Raw genomic sequence first — 14,183 nt, 5'->3', positions numbered from 1 at the left:
AACGAATTATTACACCGCGACCTACGCCTGCTAACCGTAAGAGAGGAAATTGTACGCCATACCAGAATTTACTAAGAGCGCATCGAAATACACCCAAACACTCTGGCTCGGCCACTTATGGAAAACCACAACAAAGCGCGATGCCTAAAACGCAAAATACCCCAAGATTTAATACGATCACCTCATACACAGTGAACACAGCTACTGTTTTAACATTGAGGATGTGACACAGGTCACATACGGAGCGCGCCAGCGATAGCACCAACCAACATACTCCTGAATGTCCCACAAAGGAGACAGATTGTAGTAAATAAAGGGTACTAAAAAAAATGATATATTATTGACAAATTCATATAAAACATTATTTTATTTATTATATACAGAACAATGTCTGTCAGAGCCAACTAGTAAAAATATAATTAATTATAAAAATATAGAAATCAAATAATTCACTTTTTATTAAGGACTTTTGATAGTTTTTGTGTTTCTCTTTGAATAAAATAACTTATTTTCTGTTACTGCAGATCAAAAAAGGTAAACAAAAAGACAACATTAAAATGAAATCATTTTATAACTTTTAAAAAGTCCATCAAATATAATAATATTAACTAAATATATGTACAATTCTAAACAATTTGTTATTTTAAAGTGATAACCCTCACTTCTGGGATCAATTAAATTTCATACAAATTAAATTTGTAACCAAAACTTATGAACGATGCGGCACTCGAACCCGCGACCTGACCCGTTCAGTCCGAACGCTCTTACCACTGAGCTAAGTTGAACACGAAATACCAAAATTTACAATCATAAATTTTGGTAACAATTTTTTTTTGTATATGTACAATTCTCTAAAACCTCTGTACATTTTATTATTAAATTGTACAATAATAAAAATAATAACAAGCAAAAATATTAGCTACTACCCTGAATAGTATATATTGACACAAAACATTCATATCAACAAACTGGGTATTTAATATTTATTATAATTGTAATAAATTACAATGTTGTCGCCAAGGATAGCATGTAGAATCGTGTCTATGGCCAATATATGTAGTTACATATCAAAAAGATTACGAGATTAATACATGGGTTGCAGTCTTCCCGGTCAGGGTAGAGTCTAATAAATTATAATCTGGTTATTATCTCGTTCATTTTCTTGAGAAATACTTTCTTCTTTGGTTGCAGTCTATTAATGTTAGGCAGACACCATTGAGAATATACCAGAAGGTACAGTCAATTATAAAAAAGACAATCAGTCTAAAATCTTGAATAATATATTCACTTCCAAAACGTGAACGTGAAACATTTAAACCAGCCGGATTTTATCATTTGTAAAAGTAACATAATTCAATAATTTGGTATACATCCTAGTCAATAAACAATGTAGTCATAATGTGTGTCAAAAACTTTTTTAATAAACATTTACCAAAAATGTTTGCACCTCATGCGGAGCTCACACGGTGGACTGGTGATGCTGTCTGCTACTGCCAACATATACATATATCTAACACAGTAGTCGCTATTCATTTAATTATTATTATATAATATATGTTAGTGTCAGCCGCGTATATCACCTATGTTGTCACTGTCCTCGTTCTCATCACTGGAGTGTTTCCTGGCAGAGAACATCTCTCCGAGCATCTTCATGACCTCGGCGTGTGAGCGGCCTTCCTTCAGTCCGGCGTAGTGCTGCTTCACGAAGAGCGCGAACTGACTGGTGGGCGCACGTCGTGCGGGCGTGCTCACCACGCCACCGTCCTTGGTCTTCCGGTTGATGTTCACCTCGAAGGTGCCCCGACAGTAGCCACAACATTTCTTCGTCACATCTATCGACTTGGAGTGCCGCTTTATGCTGAAACCATATAAAACAACTATTAAAAGAGACAATTTAATAATTTTGAAACGTCCCACCTCTTACAGATCTTATCATCGGCGCCTATTTCTGCCATCAAGCAGTAATGTAAGCATTGTTATGATTCGGTCTGAAGGGCGCCGTAGCTAGTGAAATTACTGGGCAAATGAGACTTAACATCTTCATATCTCAACGTGCCGCTCAGAACTATTGGGTTTTTCAAGAATCCTGAGCGGCATTTCATTGTAAATAAACTTAAGAAAAATATGGCATTTTCAATCAGAAGACGAAAATGACTGTGTTATATTCATAAACAAAACATACAATGCTGCCCATTGCAATGCAGCACCACTCAGGATTCTTAAAAATCCAAAAATTGTTAGATCTAACCTTTACATTTTTTGTTGAGTTTTGGGAATATTGTAGAAATGTAGCTGCAGGGGGCGCACCGGAACCACCAAAATATTAGAAGTGTTCTGGTCTGGTTACCGTTAAATAAATCTTGCAAACCAGGGAAAGTTTACAAGAGTATGTTGTTTTGCACCCCATGGGCAAGCAGGTATGATAAGCGATATTTCTATTGCTGGAGTAGCTCATAATAGCTGCATGGATAAAGAATGAATTGAATGAATGAATGAATTAATTAATTAATTGGTAGCTGTTCAGCCAGTGGATACCTGTATCCGCAGCGCTGGCACTGGTAGGTGTACTTGTAGTGGATGGCGAGGTCATGGCACACTGAGATCTGGCCCAGCTCCGGGATTAACTTCACCGCCTTACTAGCCCTGCCGACAGTCACAAATACATAAGGACTGAGCTGCACCAACCAATTTTAGCAATAACAAAAATGTTAAAGTATTGGTCAAGCAAAAACTGTGTTGCAAAATTTGACAATTTTTAGATGACGTCATAACTTAACTGTTAACCATAACCGTTCGATCTTCGCCTGTTAAAGCTATTGTTCATGTTTAATAGTAACCTGTCAAAAGTTTCAAATAATTATTATTCGATGTTGACTTGATATTTCACTTTTTAACACAAATAAAATATGAAAGAAAAATTTATGAACGATGCGGGACTCGAATCGCGGCCTCTCGCGTTCCGTTTTCAAATTGTATTTGTGTAATTTATCCCAGAAGTGAGGGCTCTCACTTAAAAAACATAACAATTGTTTAGATTTGCAAGAGCGACATTTCAAGTGAATTTCCTAATATGCAAATGTTGGGATTTAGCAGGTCCCATATCGTTCATAAATTTTGTTTTCAAATTTTATTTGTGTAATTAATCCCACAAGTGAGGGTTATCACTATGAAACATAACAAATTGTTTTTAACTTTAACTATGCCAAGGAATATGATAGTGCAACACATTCCACAATCTATTTTAAAGTCAGTGTAACTGTTAACATTAAATTTGACTTAAACCGTAACTATAACAGCTAATATGATTCAACCCAGCCTAAGTCTAAGATCAGTTTTTAAATACAAAACAGCACTCTACAGATTACCCTTACATGCAGAACAGCACATGATCAGTAACAATTCCGATAATACTGCCACTGTTCTTTTTACTTTTAACCATGGGTGCTCATGTACAATTATGACAATCATAATGTTAACATGAGGAACACACATAAACTTGTTATGCCCACTACTGGGTTAAGTCGAGTTAGTAAGTCTTTTATTGGGCGATGTATATGCTTCTACAATATGATCCCAGAAAATGTACAAAAGAAATTTGTTACGAAATTTAAAAGAATTGTTAAAAAACGTTTGTGTGGGAATTAATCTACAACAGACTGGGAATTAATCGAACACTCTCAGGCTCTCCCGCCATAAAAAAAGCCTGCCGAGTTTCTTGCGGCCGTTCCACTTAGGTCTGAAGCAGTCTATTTTGAATGGGTGGTAGTTTTTGACGTTCAATAAATGATTTTGAATAAAATTTTGAATTTGAATTTACCCTACCAACTTTACAAATTGAGATATTTGCAAAATATTCAAATATCGACATTAGATCATTGCCACATAAGTTCAATCGTGCGTAGGACTCGCGAGGCGCGAATGCAGCCCACGGAGTACGTGTGAACCCCATATTAGTAATAACCAAAGCTTGTTACGGTTGAGTGATTTTGGATTTCAGTTATTTATTGATTATCTTGATGATGGTCATGGCAATGAATCACCAGCCACCGTCCACTGAGCACACTCACCACTTCCTCCACAAAGGGCCGTGACCGGCGCGGATCTCTCCATCCAGCAGCCAGGTGGCGGCGTGGCACAACTCGTGGATAAGTGTGTCCCGCAGTCGTTCCGCGTTGTCCACTACCTTACTAGACAGCTTGATGCTGGAGACGCGGATGCGCTCGCCCGAAGAATTTTTTATAAGACGATTTGTCGTTGTTCTGAAATATTTTTTTAAATAAAAAATTATCAATTGTACTAATTTATAGTCCAACTAGCTGCCCCGACAGACGTTGTTCTGTAGATAATTAAAAAAAAACTGTTTTATAGGAATTTGCCAATAATATTTCAAAACATCAAGAATTATTTCGTAAAAAATGCTCCCTGTTGTTATAATGAAATTTTTTCACAGCGGAACTGTCAAACGGTGCGTCACTAAAGTCTCTCATAGAAAATATGTTCATACAAAACAATTAATATTGAAAATAAAAATAATTATGGGTCCCAAATCGAATAAACAAAACTATCCTATCTCTCAAGTTGGACCAAACTGCACTCCATGAAGTAATCCCCATTTAAATCCGTTCATTAGTTTAGGAGTCCATTGCGGACAAACAACGTGTCACTATAATTTATATATATTAAGATTATCAGCATTTGATATTGTTTTTAACTTTTAGTCTATATATGAACATGACTATAACTTTCCGGGATTTAGTGGTAAAAATAAAAGGTTATGCTATATAGATATTAAATGTTGAACAGAATTGGTGGATGTGAAAAAGGGTTGCCTGGCATCTTTAAATCAATGTTATGTAATGTCAAGTTGGCATTGGATTTTAGATGAGGTTCGATATATTGAATGCATGCCTACTAATGGTGCATTTGTTTACATGCAGACCAAGTTAAGTCAAAACATATCCTGATGCAGAACATGGTATTTGGTATTTTCGTAAAGCTTCTTAAAATTGAAATGAATTCTTATCGCATTTACAATTGAATAAAATTCGTGTAAGATAAATAAATTAAAAACGTGACACACTTTTAACACAAATTATCTTGCCCCAAATTAAGCATATATAGCCTGTGTTATGGGTTACAAGACAACAATATATTTAATACAATATACTTACTTAAACATACATAAATTCATATAAAAATACATAAATACATTTAAACATCCATGACTCGGAAACAAACATCCATATTCATCATATAAATGCTTGCACCTACTGGGATTCGAGCCCGGGACCTCTAGCTTAGTAGGTAGGGTCGGTAACCACTCGGCTATACATGTGGTCAAGATGGTTCCTTTTAACAATAAAAAAATATTACATGCAGATGTTGTAAAATAATACTTACCCAGCTGTACTCCTCAGTTTGGTGTCCCACAGTATTGGCAGGTCGGCATCAAAAGCATTATCAAAGACTGCCTTATTAAACTCTGTGAACAATCTGCGACATAATTTTTCCTTAAGAGTTTTATAATTATCATGATACTGCAATGCTTCCGGGTGACATCTCCAGTGTGGTACATTGTCTGTAAAAAAAAGATTGTATTGAGAATTGAAGGAATTAAGAATAAATTGCAAATAATATACAATTTAACACACTGAATGCTTATAAGGACACATACAAATGATCAATTACGCAATATTACGTACTACATACAACAGTACATTAAAATGCGCCAATACTACGCGGTTTTACGTAACGAGATTTTGGTACTCCGCGTATTTATAGCTCATCAGCCATCCGGCTCCTTTTGTACGCATGGTTATACCTCCCCCGTCCTTTCCTTCAATAAGCACCGTTCTTACGTGTAATCGTTTTAGGAAGACTCCTATCAACAAGTAAAAAAAAGGCCCTCCTAATGTGTAGCAAATTGTGTCAAAAAAAATTTAACAAAAAACAACAGACTTCAAAAACACTATTCCAAAACAACAGATAATATGCACTAAAAAGTATTAAAATAATTGTGAATTATTATACAATATAATTAATTAATCAAATTCTAGTTACGATTATTGTAATTTTTGGAATCGGTGTCCTTCCGCCGCGACCCGCTCTCGCCTCTCGCCTCCTCACGCACGGCGTTTGCACTTAGAACATTTCTTGTTTCATACAATACCATCACATTAAAATTAATTTGTCAACTTGTCTATAGAGGGCACTGATTGATACACAGGTGACAGGTCACAGACCCGCTTCGCCCGCCAATCGCCATGTTCTTTATAAATTTACTAGCTGACCCGGCAAACGTTGTTTTGCCATATAAAGTATAATTCACGCGATAGTTTTATAAGTAATAAAATATTGCCTATATTATAGCCTGTACATCATTTTGTTCTATTGTCAATAGTTTTTGCAGCGCACGCAAAAATAGGTTTTCGATTTTACACCTTGTGTTACAAAATAGCAATTTTATTACGGATCCCTAATTTTGAAAAAAATAAAAAAAAATAGCATATAGCCTTCCTCGATAAATGGACTACCCAACACTGAAAGAATCATTCAAATCGGACCAGTAGTACTAGAGATTAACGCGTTCAAACAAACAAAGAAACAAACACTGCAGCTTTATAATATTAGTAAAAAAATACATAGCCTGTAGCTTTCCTCGATAAATGGACTACCCAACACTGAAAGAATCATTCAAATCGGACCAGTAGTACCAGAGATTAGCGCGTTCAAACAAACAAACAAACACTGCAGCTTTATAATATTAGTATAGATTTGCCGCCATCGCTTTGCTTATTCATTATTGTTGTTGTTTGGTGTTCGTTGCGTGTTGAGTATATACTGATTTCCGTATATTTCCTTAAAATGCAAAGAGCATAGTTCCGAATTGACTGACATGATATTAACTACATCTACTATGATATTTATATGTAATTGGTGCAGTCCATCAATAAAATACTTCGAGGAGCAATTTCGACGCACGATGAGGAGGATATAATGCAAACATTCGCTATACATTATTACAATAAAAGAAGAAGGAAATAATATGTTTTTTTATTGTAACTTAAGTTCCTAATATCTACATTTCAGTAATTCTGCCATTAAATTTAGGCGGAATTCTTGTGTAAAATTAATATAACAATTAAAACAACCATAACACAGGTATTTATGTTATACGTATACGTAGATATAACCGAGGAAAGTTTCGTCAACTTCCCACGCGATGTCGCTTTCGCCTTGAAATTGACTGACAACTCTATACCTATATTATATAATGTACTCTGTGTCCTCACGTCTGAAGCACATCTTACCTATAACTATGTATGTAGTTACTAACTAATCTTGGCTGACACCGACTCCAAAAATGACAATAATCGTAACTAGAATTCGATTAATTAATTATTAGATTGCATAAAAATACACAATTATTTTTATACTTTTTAGTGCATATTATCTGTTGTTTTAGAATGTTTTTGAAGGCGGTTGTTTTTTTGTTATTTTTTTTTATTTTTAGTAAATTTGAAGCACAATAGCTAACAATTTGTCTAAATATGTGTAGATATACTAAATTTTTCAATGCAGCAATGAACGTAAGGACTTTGCAATTTGATTACAGACAGTTAGAAATTCTGCCACAAATAGCACCCTTACTGTAAGTCGTTAAGGAGTTCCATTGATCACCATATTTGACTACGACAATTACTTGACCATAACGACGTTACGGTAGGTGAGCCAAATATCCAGATAGTATAATATAGGTTTGACCTTGTATCGTTAATTTGCTCCTAAGAATTGAAGAGTTCCGTTACTTTGTCATGGATCCCGTAATCAGAACCCAACCAAACTCTCACCAAACTATCTTTGAAGCAATCACAAAATATTAAATGAATACTTTTCAATAAAAAAAGAATCATCGAAATCGGTTGGCGCGATTTTGAGTTATTCGTAAATTTGTCGTCCACATAGTACAGCTAATTTAAGACTTTTATGGTTTTCTCATGGATGCCAATGTCAAATCTGGACCAAATTACAATGAGATCACACGGGAAGCACCAGCTTTCAAATAAAAAAAGAATTATGAAAATCGGTTCACCCAGTCGGAAGTTTTGAGGTAACAAACATAAAAAAAAGAGCATACCAACGAATTGAGAACCTCCTCCTCTTTTGAAGTCGGTTAAAAACAATCACATTGATCCACATTTTGTATGATATTTTTTCGTGATTTTTTTTTAAATAAAACATTCGACCTTTTTGACCGTGTTGATTTTTAGGTTATTTCGTTTATCTTTGAAAATTGTTTCAAAATTCTCATGACTAAATGTATTTCGAAACTTTTGAAGCAATAAAGTAACTACTTTTCTATTTTGAGTTTTATTTTAAGGTGCAAAACTAAAATAATTCGTTCTATTCGTGGAGGCCAAGTACCATATTTATGCATTTAACTTTTAATGAATTGATATGTATACATAGTCGGTGACTGCCCAGACTACTAGTGTTGCTATATTGTGTAGCTCACATTCATTGTGTTAATATGTAATTCAACATTTTGTATATCAAGCTTTACTGTATAAAAGGAGGCCAAACCACCAGAGGAATCACAGGAGCGTTGCCGGCGTTTAAGGTAGATGTACGCGCTTTTTTTGAAGGTACCCATGTCATATCGTCCCGCAAACACCGCACAAGGAATATAATTCCACAGCTTTGTAGTGGGTGGATGAAAGCTCCTTGAAAACCTCACTGTGGAGGACCGCGACACATTCAGACGGTGGGGATGATATCCTAATTTGTGGCCTGTCATGCGAAGGTGGAATTAGGCGGCAGGAATCAGGTGAAATAGCTCTTTGGAACACTCCCCGTGATCAATGTAATGGTAGAAGTAGAAGACACAGAATGGAGCGATGTCTCTATGTAACACCAAGAGATCCAGCCGTTCACAGAGCATAGGGTCCCAAACAATTTGTGCTGCTCTGTGTTGCATGCGATCAAATGGATTGAGCTGGTACTGGGGTGCACCAGACCAGAGATGCCGGCAATACTCCATATGCACTCAATGCGCTTTGTAAAGCCCTTGAATATGGGCCGGCTTGAAGTATTTCCGTGCTCTATTGATGACGCCTAGCTTCTTCGAAGCCAATTTGGCTTTGCCCCCAGATGACAGATATTTATTGTTTGTTTTAAAACATTCTGCACAAAGCAATAATTATAAAAGAAATTGAAATTTAATATACAAGACCTTTGTATTTGCAGAAAGCCAATGGTATTAGATCAAAAAGAACTTGTCTGAGTAGCATACGTAAATTAAACTCATAACATACCTGTGAGAGAGCCTAGAAAGCTTAACCTGTTGACATCATTTGTTGCAGTGACTGTAACTTTACTTACTTTCCTAGTAATATTAGCTACATCTTTGTCTTCGGTGTTCATTAACTGTACCAATTCCGTCACAGTCAAACCTTTTTTCTTCTTTGTTGTACTTTTAACATTTCTGTTATCCTTCATCTGTATTTTTGGTAACTCAGGTGTACATGGTACTTTTTCTGTATACAGTTTCTTTTTAGATTTTCTATCCAAGTCAATGTTGTCATTTTTTATATATTTTCTATCTGAATCCGTCAAATACAACTCCCTGTTGTACTTAAGAATGTCCCTTATGTTTTCCTTGTCACTATCTGAATCATCAAAGTTTAATTTCTTTGTCACTCCATTTAAATCATTGTGCTTTTGAGATCTCTTTTTAAATAATGTGGGTATTGATTTCCATACTTCACCATATAAATCATTTAATAGTTTCTGATGTGATGATTGGATTTTCTCCATGGAGCAGTGCTCTTGTGACTCATTTGCTATGTGTCTAGGTGTAGATGGTGCAGGTTCATTTTGTGGTTTTGCACATATTATACTTTGAGCTGGTGACCAACCCTTATTACTGGGTTTTGATTCATTATCATTAATTGGTGATACACAATCTGGGTTCTTAGGTACCTAAAAAGTATAATAAATAATATCAAGAGACATGTCATCATCCTGAGAATTACAGAAGTATGGGGAAAAGCTTTGTATGTTAGTTATTTCTTATGTAACTAAAGATAAATTTTATTGACATCAATAGAACCTAACAAACTTCAAGACACCCTCAAATTAGTTCTCGATAAGGTGCAACACCAGCCATATATAACATTTACAGTGTCTGGTTGCTGGTGTGATGCACAACAATATGAGCTCAAATCATATGACAGTGTGCAATACAGACTTACTTAAATTACCAGGTTCAAAATACTCTGTAAAGGGCACAGTCAATTAGTGCTGCATAATGATGTCACATAATGATGTGTTTCACTCCATTTACCACAGGGACTAATCAGATTGAAGATAATTTCTTCCTTATATAACTAAATATAAATATTTAGTTGTACAACACTTACATTTCCATTTCGACTGGGCTCTTTCTCCAGGACAACTTGTGGGAGGCACTCATCAGAATCATTTATGGTAATTGGGGAATATATTATATTATTAGGTGACTGCTGAGTCTGGGAACAGAAACTTAATAATTATAATATACAATAAACTTGATAATTAGTAGTTACAGCTGCTGGAAACACATTTCATTAAATAATTGTAAAACATACACAAATAAGTAGAAGGTAACTGAGTAGTTACGACTGGCCACTATATAAATTGCAAGAAGGCAGAAGAATTAAGGCAGGTGCTACATAAAAAATATAAGAAAACAACGAAATAATCATATTTCTAAACTTACATTTTTCGTAAGGTCAGGCCGTAAATGTTCAAAGGATTCGTCGATGATAATCACATCTGAAACTCGATTCACATTCTGTGCCATAATATTTTGCTTATTCTTTTTCAAAGAAAGATTTCGAAAACCTGTTTTAAAGAAAAGTAAGTAAAAATTTAAGTGATTAATGTTTGTTAAAACTGTATAATTAATGACTTACGACTCTTGCCATTAGTAGACTTTTTAATATCCATTTCTTTGTTTTTGATATTTTAATTAATGTGTTATTCTGATGACCGCAGGGCCCAGGCTTCAAAGAATATTATTCCACTCACAGACAGAGCACCTTTGTTATTTGTATAGTAGTATAATCCTCTAAAAATATTTTGGTAATAAATGTACTTTAAAGGAATAATTTGAAACAAGGAAGTATAGGTAAGTAGTGTACTTACCTATAATATTATTTAATATTATAATTTTTCAGTTAAAACTTACAAGTTAAAATAAATACAATAATTACAAATTTAAAATTACCGATACAATCAGTGCTGCCAGGCAGGTCTATTTTTCGCTTTACCCTAGAGTCTAGACTCCGTCAACTTTTACCCGAGTTTTGAGTACTGTGTGGAAACTGACTTTTTGACCGAAATAATGAATACAAATAATAAACGGTTAATAGCTATTGAACAAAACTAGTAAAGTAAAATGACAATAAAAACATTATTACCTGAGAAAAAACAATTACTTAGTGGAACTTTTTCTTACACACCCAGCCTCGAAAGTGTTTCGTAACAAACTGCGCGAAAATGTGCATAGCGTTTTCGATCATTCTTTGACGTTTACTCTAAGAATGTTGCCAGAAGTAGAAAAATATAATAATGTGGTATATTTTTATTTATAAAGTATGTACTTGTATTTTACGTTACTTAGCTGGAATTTCCACCACTATTGAATTTAGAGGACAAGATAGCCACTCCCTATGGAGTGGCTATCTTGTCCTAAGCATAATATTGCTAATATCTGCCGTTATGGCACTAAAAAAATAGGAATAAATAAAATATCTATTATATTCCGTTCATGTGGTGATGCAAGTAAATTTTTAGACAACCCGGTATTATACTCCAACAAATATGTAGCAAGAATTCCAAACTTTAAATTTACTGAGATGGGTAAAGACCGCCAGGCTCTTGGTTCTCTGGTTTCTAAACCGTATCTAGATCTAGGTCAAGATGTTCTTAAACTCATACCAGTAACACATGTGATATTACTAAAATAGACTCTAATTGTATTAATTGTTCAGAAAGCATTTTGTCATCAAGAAAGAATCTCCTAAGCATGGCAGACAAAGACCGATTAAAATCATTATGTCGCAAGAGAACACTTCCTACGAGGCGGCCTCAAATCGTTTCAAAAGTCGATGAGACCGAACTCAGAAATTCTACGTAACCCCTCTGTATCCCACAACTATCCCCGAAGTCATATGAGCCAGACACCCATTTCGTCTCCTAAAGCTACAAGGAAACTGAATTTGCCCTTCCTCTTCAGACCATAGGGGTCTGTAAACCATTGGATCGATCTGCTCACCAGGCACTAAACCAACAAGTCAATGCTTCTTCATCATTACAGGATGATAACAGTTCTCCTGTTCGTCTTTATTATCTTTAATTACTAAAAGCAATCTTAGGCTACCGTCCAACGTTGCCCATCAATTATAACAAATCTTGTCCATTAGGAAAGTTCATGGCTCCAGTATCCATTCTGCAATGGAACAGTAGAAGCCTAGGTCCAATTTTATAGGGCTTATAGTAAGGTCTGAGGAAGAGTCTTCTTCAATACTAAAAAAAAGGTGGATAAGAAATTGTCTTTTGTCTAATTCTGTACATTACGTAGGACCAATAATTAATCTTGGGTCACTGCATATTACTAAAAAAGCTTGAAAATATATACACAATTCCGAAACAAATTCTAGCGTGGTTAAAATCTTACTTATCACATCGACCACTGGTTGTCAAACTCAGTGGATATCATTCCAATGAATTTCAGCAACTTTCTGGTGTCCCCCAAGGCTCTCATTTAGGCCCGTTACTCTTCACACTTTTTATTAACGATATCTCCAAAATTATTTTTTGTAGGTATATATACTATGTCTTCATGTTATGTTAATTATAGATCGTTATTGGAAGATTTAATCAGTGCGCCGTGAGATAAAACATCATCGTCATCATTATCAGTCGGAAGACGTCCTCTGGACGACTGCTGGACAAAGGCCTCCCCAAAAGATCTCCATAACGATCGGTCCTGCGCTGCCCTCATCCAACCTAATCTAGTAATCTTGACCAGATCATCAAATTCAAATTCAAATATTTTTATTCAAAATAGGATGTGACATCACTTATTGAAAGTCAAAAAACTACCACCCATTCCAAAATAAATGCCTCAGACCTGAGAAGAATGGGCGCAACAAACTCAGCGGGTTTTTTTTTCATCGAATAAATATATTTACAAAGTAATATTGTACAATTAAACTTATTATTTAATAGACTGAAGGCGGTCACTCCATGCCCATTCTGTGGTATCATTAAGAAAGTCATTTATGTTATAGTAACCTATACGTTTTTTAACAATTCTTTTGAATATCGGTCCATCTTGTGGAGGGCCTACCAACACAACGTCTCCCGGTACGTGGTCGCCATGCGAGGACCTTACTGCCCCAACGGCCATCTGTCCGTCGAGCTACGTGCCTTGCCCCCTGTCACTTCAGTTTCGCAAGCATTTAGGCTATGTCGGTGACTTTGGTTCTCCCACGGATCTCCTCATTTCAGATTCGATCTCGTAGGGAAACTCCGAGCACAGCCCTCTCCATTGCCTCCATATTACAAAAATATTATTGATTCTAGTTATGAATTATATGCTGATGATCTAAAAATATATCGAACAGTGAATTGCCGTCTTGATCAAACTAAGCTGGAAAATGATATCAATTGTGTGTCACTTTGGTGCGCTACAAACCTTATGCAGCTTAACAAAAATAATTAATGCAATCATTTAAAAATATCAAGAAAACATATGAAGTTTAAAACCACGTATATATATATAGATGGCGTTTTGATTAAAAATACTGATGAAATTAATGATCTAGGCGTAATAATAGACAATGAACTTAGTTTTAACAGCCACATTGATAAAACTGCACAAAAAAATCATAAAATGCTTGGTTTTATTTTTCAAAATACTCGAGACTTTAAATCCACTGAGTCGCTAAAAATACTGTTTAATTCTTTAGTGACACCCATCCTTGAATCAGTGCAGATAAAATTGGTGTCTAGACTCATTTATATCGATAAAACTTATCATATTTATGATTACCAAAAATGGCTAATGCATAGAAAGGCGGCCCAGTTGATTTTTCTTTACAAACTCATTAACAACCTTATAGACTGTCCAGATA

The 14,183-nt window shown here is 35.2% G+C and overlaps 1 protein-coding gene across 2 annotated transcripts; it reads right to left on the bottom strand.

The window, feature by feature from the left end:
- Positions 1 to 566: 566 nt before the first annotated feature.
- On the bottom strand, positions 567 to 11,525 carry LOC126974607 (germ cell nuclear acidic protein-like). Of its 2 annotated transcripts, none has more exons than XM_050822116.1 (9): positions 11,463 to 11,525; positions 10,956 to 11,110; positions 10,760 to 10,884; positions 10,422 to 10,529; positions 9,315 to 9,981; positions 5,401 to 5,578; positions 4,068 to 4,259; positions 2,536 to 2,643; positions 567 to 1,858 (listed from the first exon to the last, which is right to left on the bottom strand). In XM_050822116.1, the coding sequence occupies exons 2-9, from the start codon at positions 10,987 to 10,989 to the stop codon at positions 1,564 to 1,566; spliced, it is 1,707 nt and encodes a 568-aa protein (XP_050678073.1). In that variant the 5' UTR covers positions 10,990 to 11,110; positions 11,463 to 11,525; the 3' UTR covers positions 567 to 1,563. The 2 variants fall into 2 exon arrangements, with proteins under 2 accessions (XP_050678073.1, XP_050678072.1); XM_050822115.1 differs by lacking the exon at positions 11,463 to 11,525 and adding an exon at positions 11,188 to 11,288.
- Positions 11,526 to 14,183: the final 2,658 nt, after the last annotated feature.

The sequence above is a fragment of the Leptidea sinapis genome, chromosome 33 (assembly GCF_905404315.1).
Source record: "Leptidea sinapis chromosome 33, ilLepSina1.1, whole genome shotgun sequence".
NCBI classification, from domain to species: domain Eukaryota; kingdom Metazoa; phylum Arthropoda; class Insecta; order Lepidoptera; family Pieridae; genus Leptidea; species Leptidea sinapis.
This window is presented reverse-complemented; position numbering and strand designations above follow the sequence as displayed.

Bases quoted from the DNA above. Each gene is read 5' to 3' on its own strand.
- LOC126974607 (XM_050822116.1), bottom strand. From the start codon at position 10,989: ATGGATATTAAAAAGTCTACTAATGGCAAGAGTC. The intron at 4,260-5,400 runs GTAAGTATTATT...AAAATATTTCAG, and splicing joins AAACTGAGGAGTACAGCTGG to AACAACGACAAATCGTCTTA. The intron at 2,644-4,067 runs GTGAGTGTGCTC...GACTGTCGGCAG, and splicing joins GGCCCTTTGTGGAGGAAGTG to GGCTAGTAAGGCGGTGAAGT.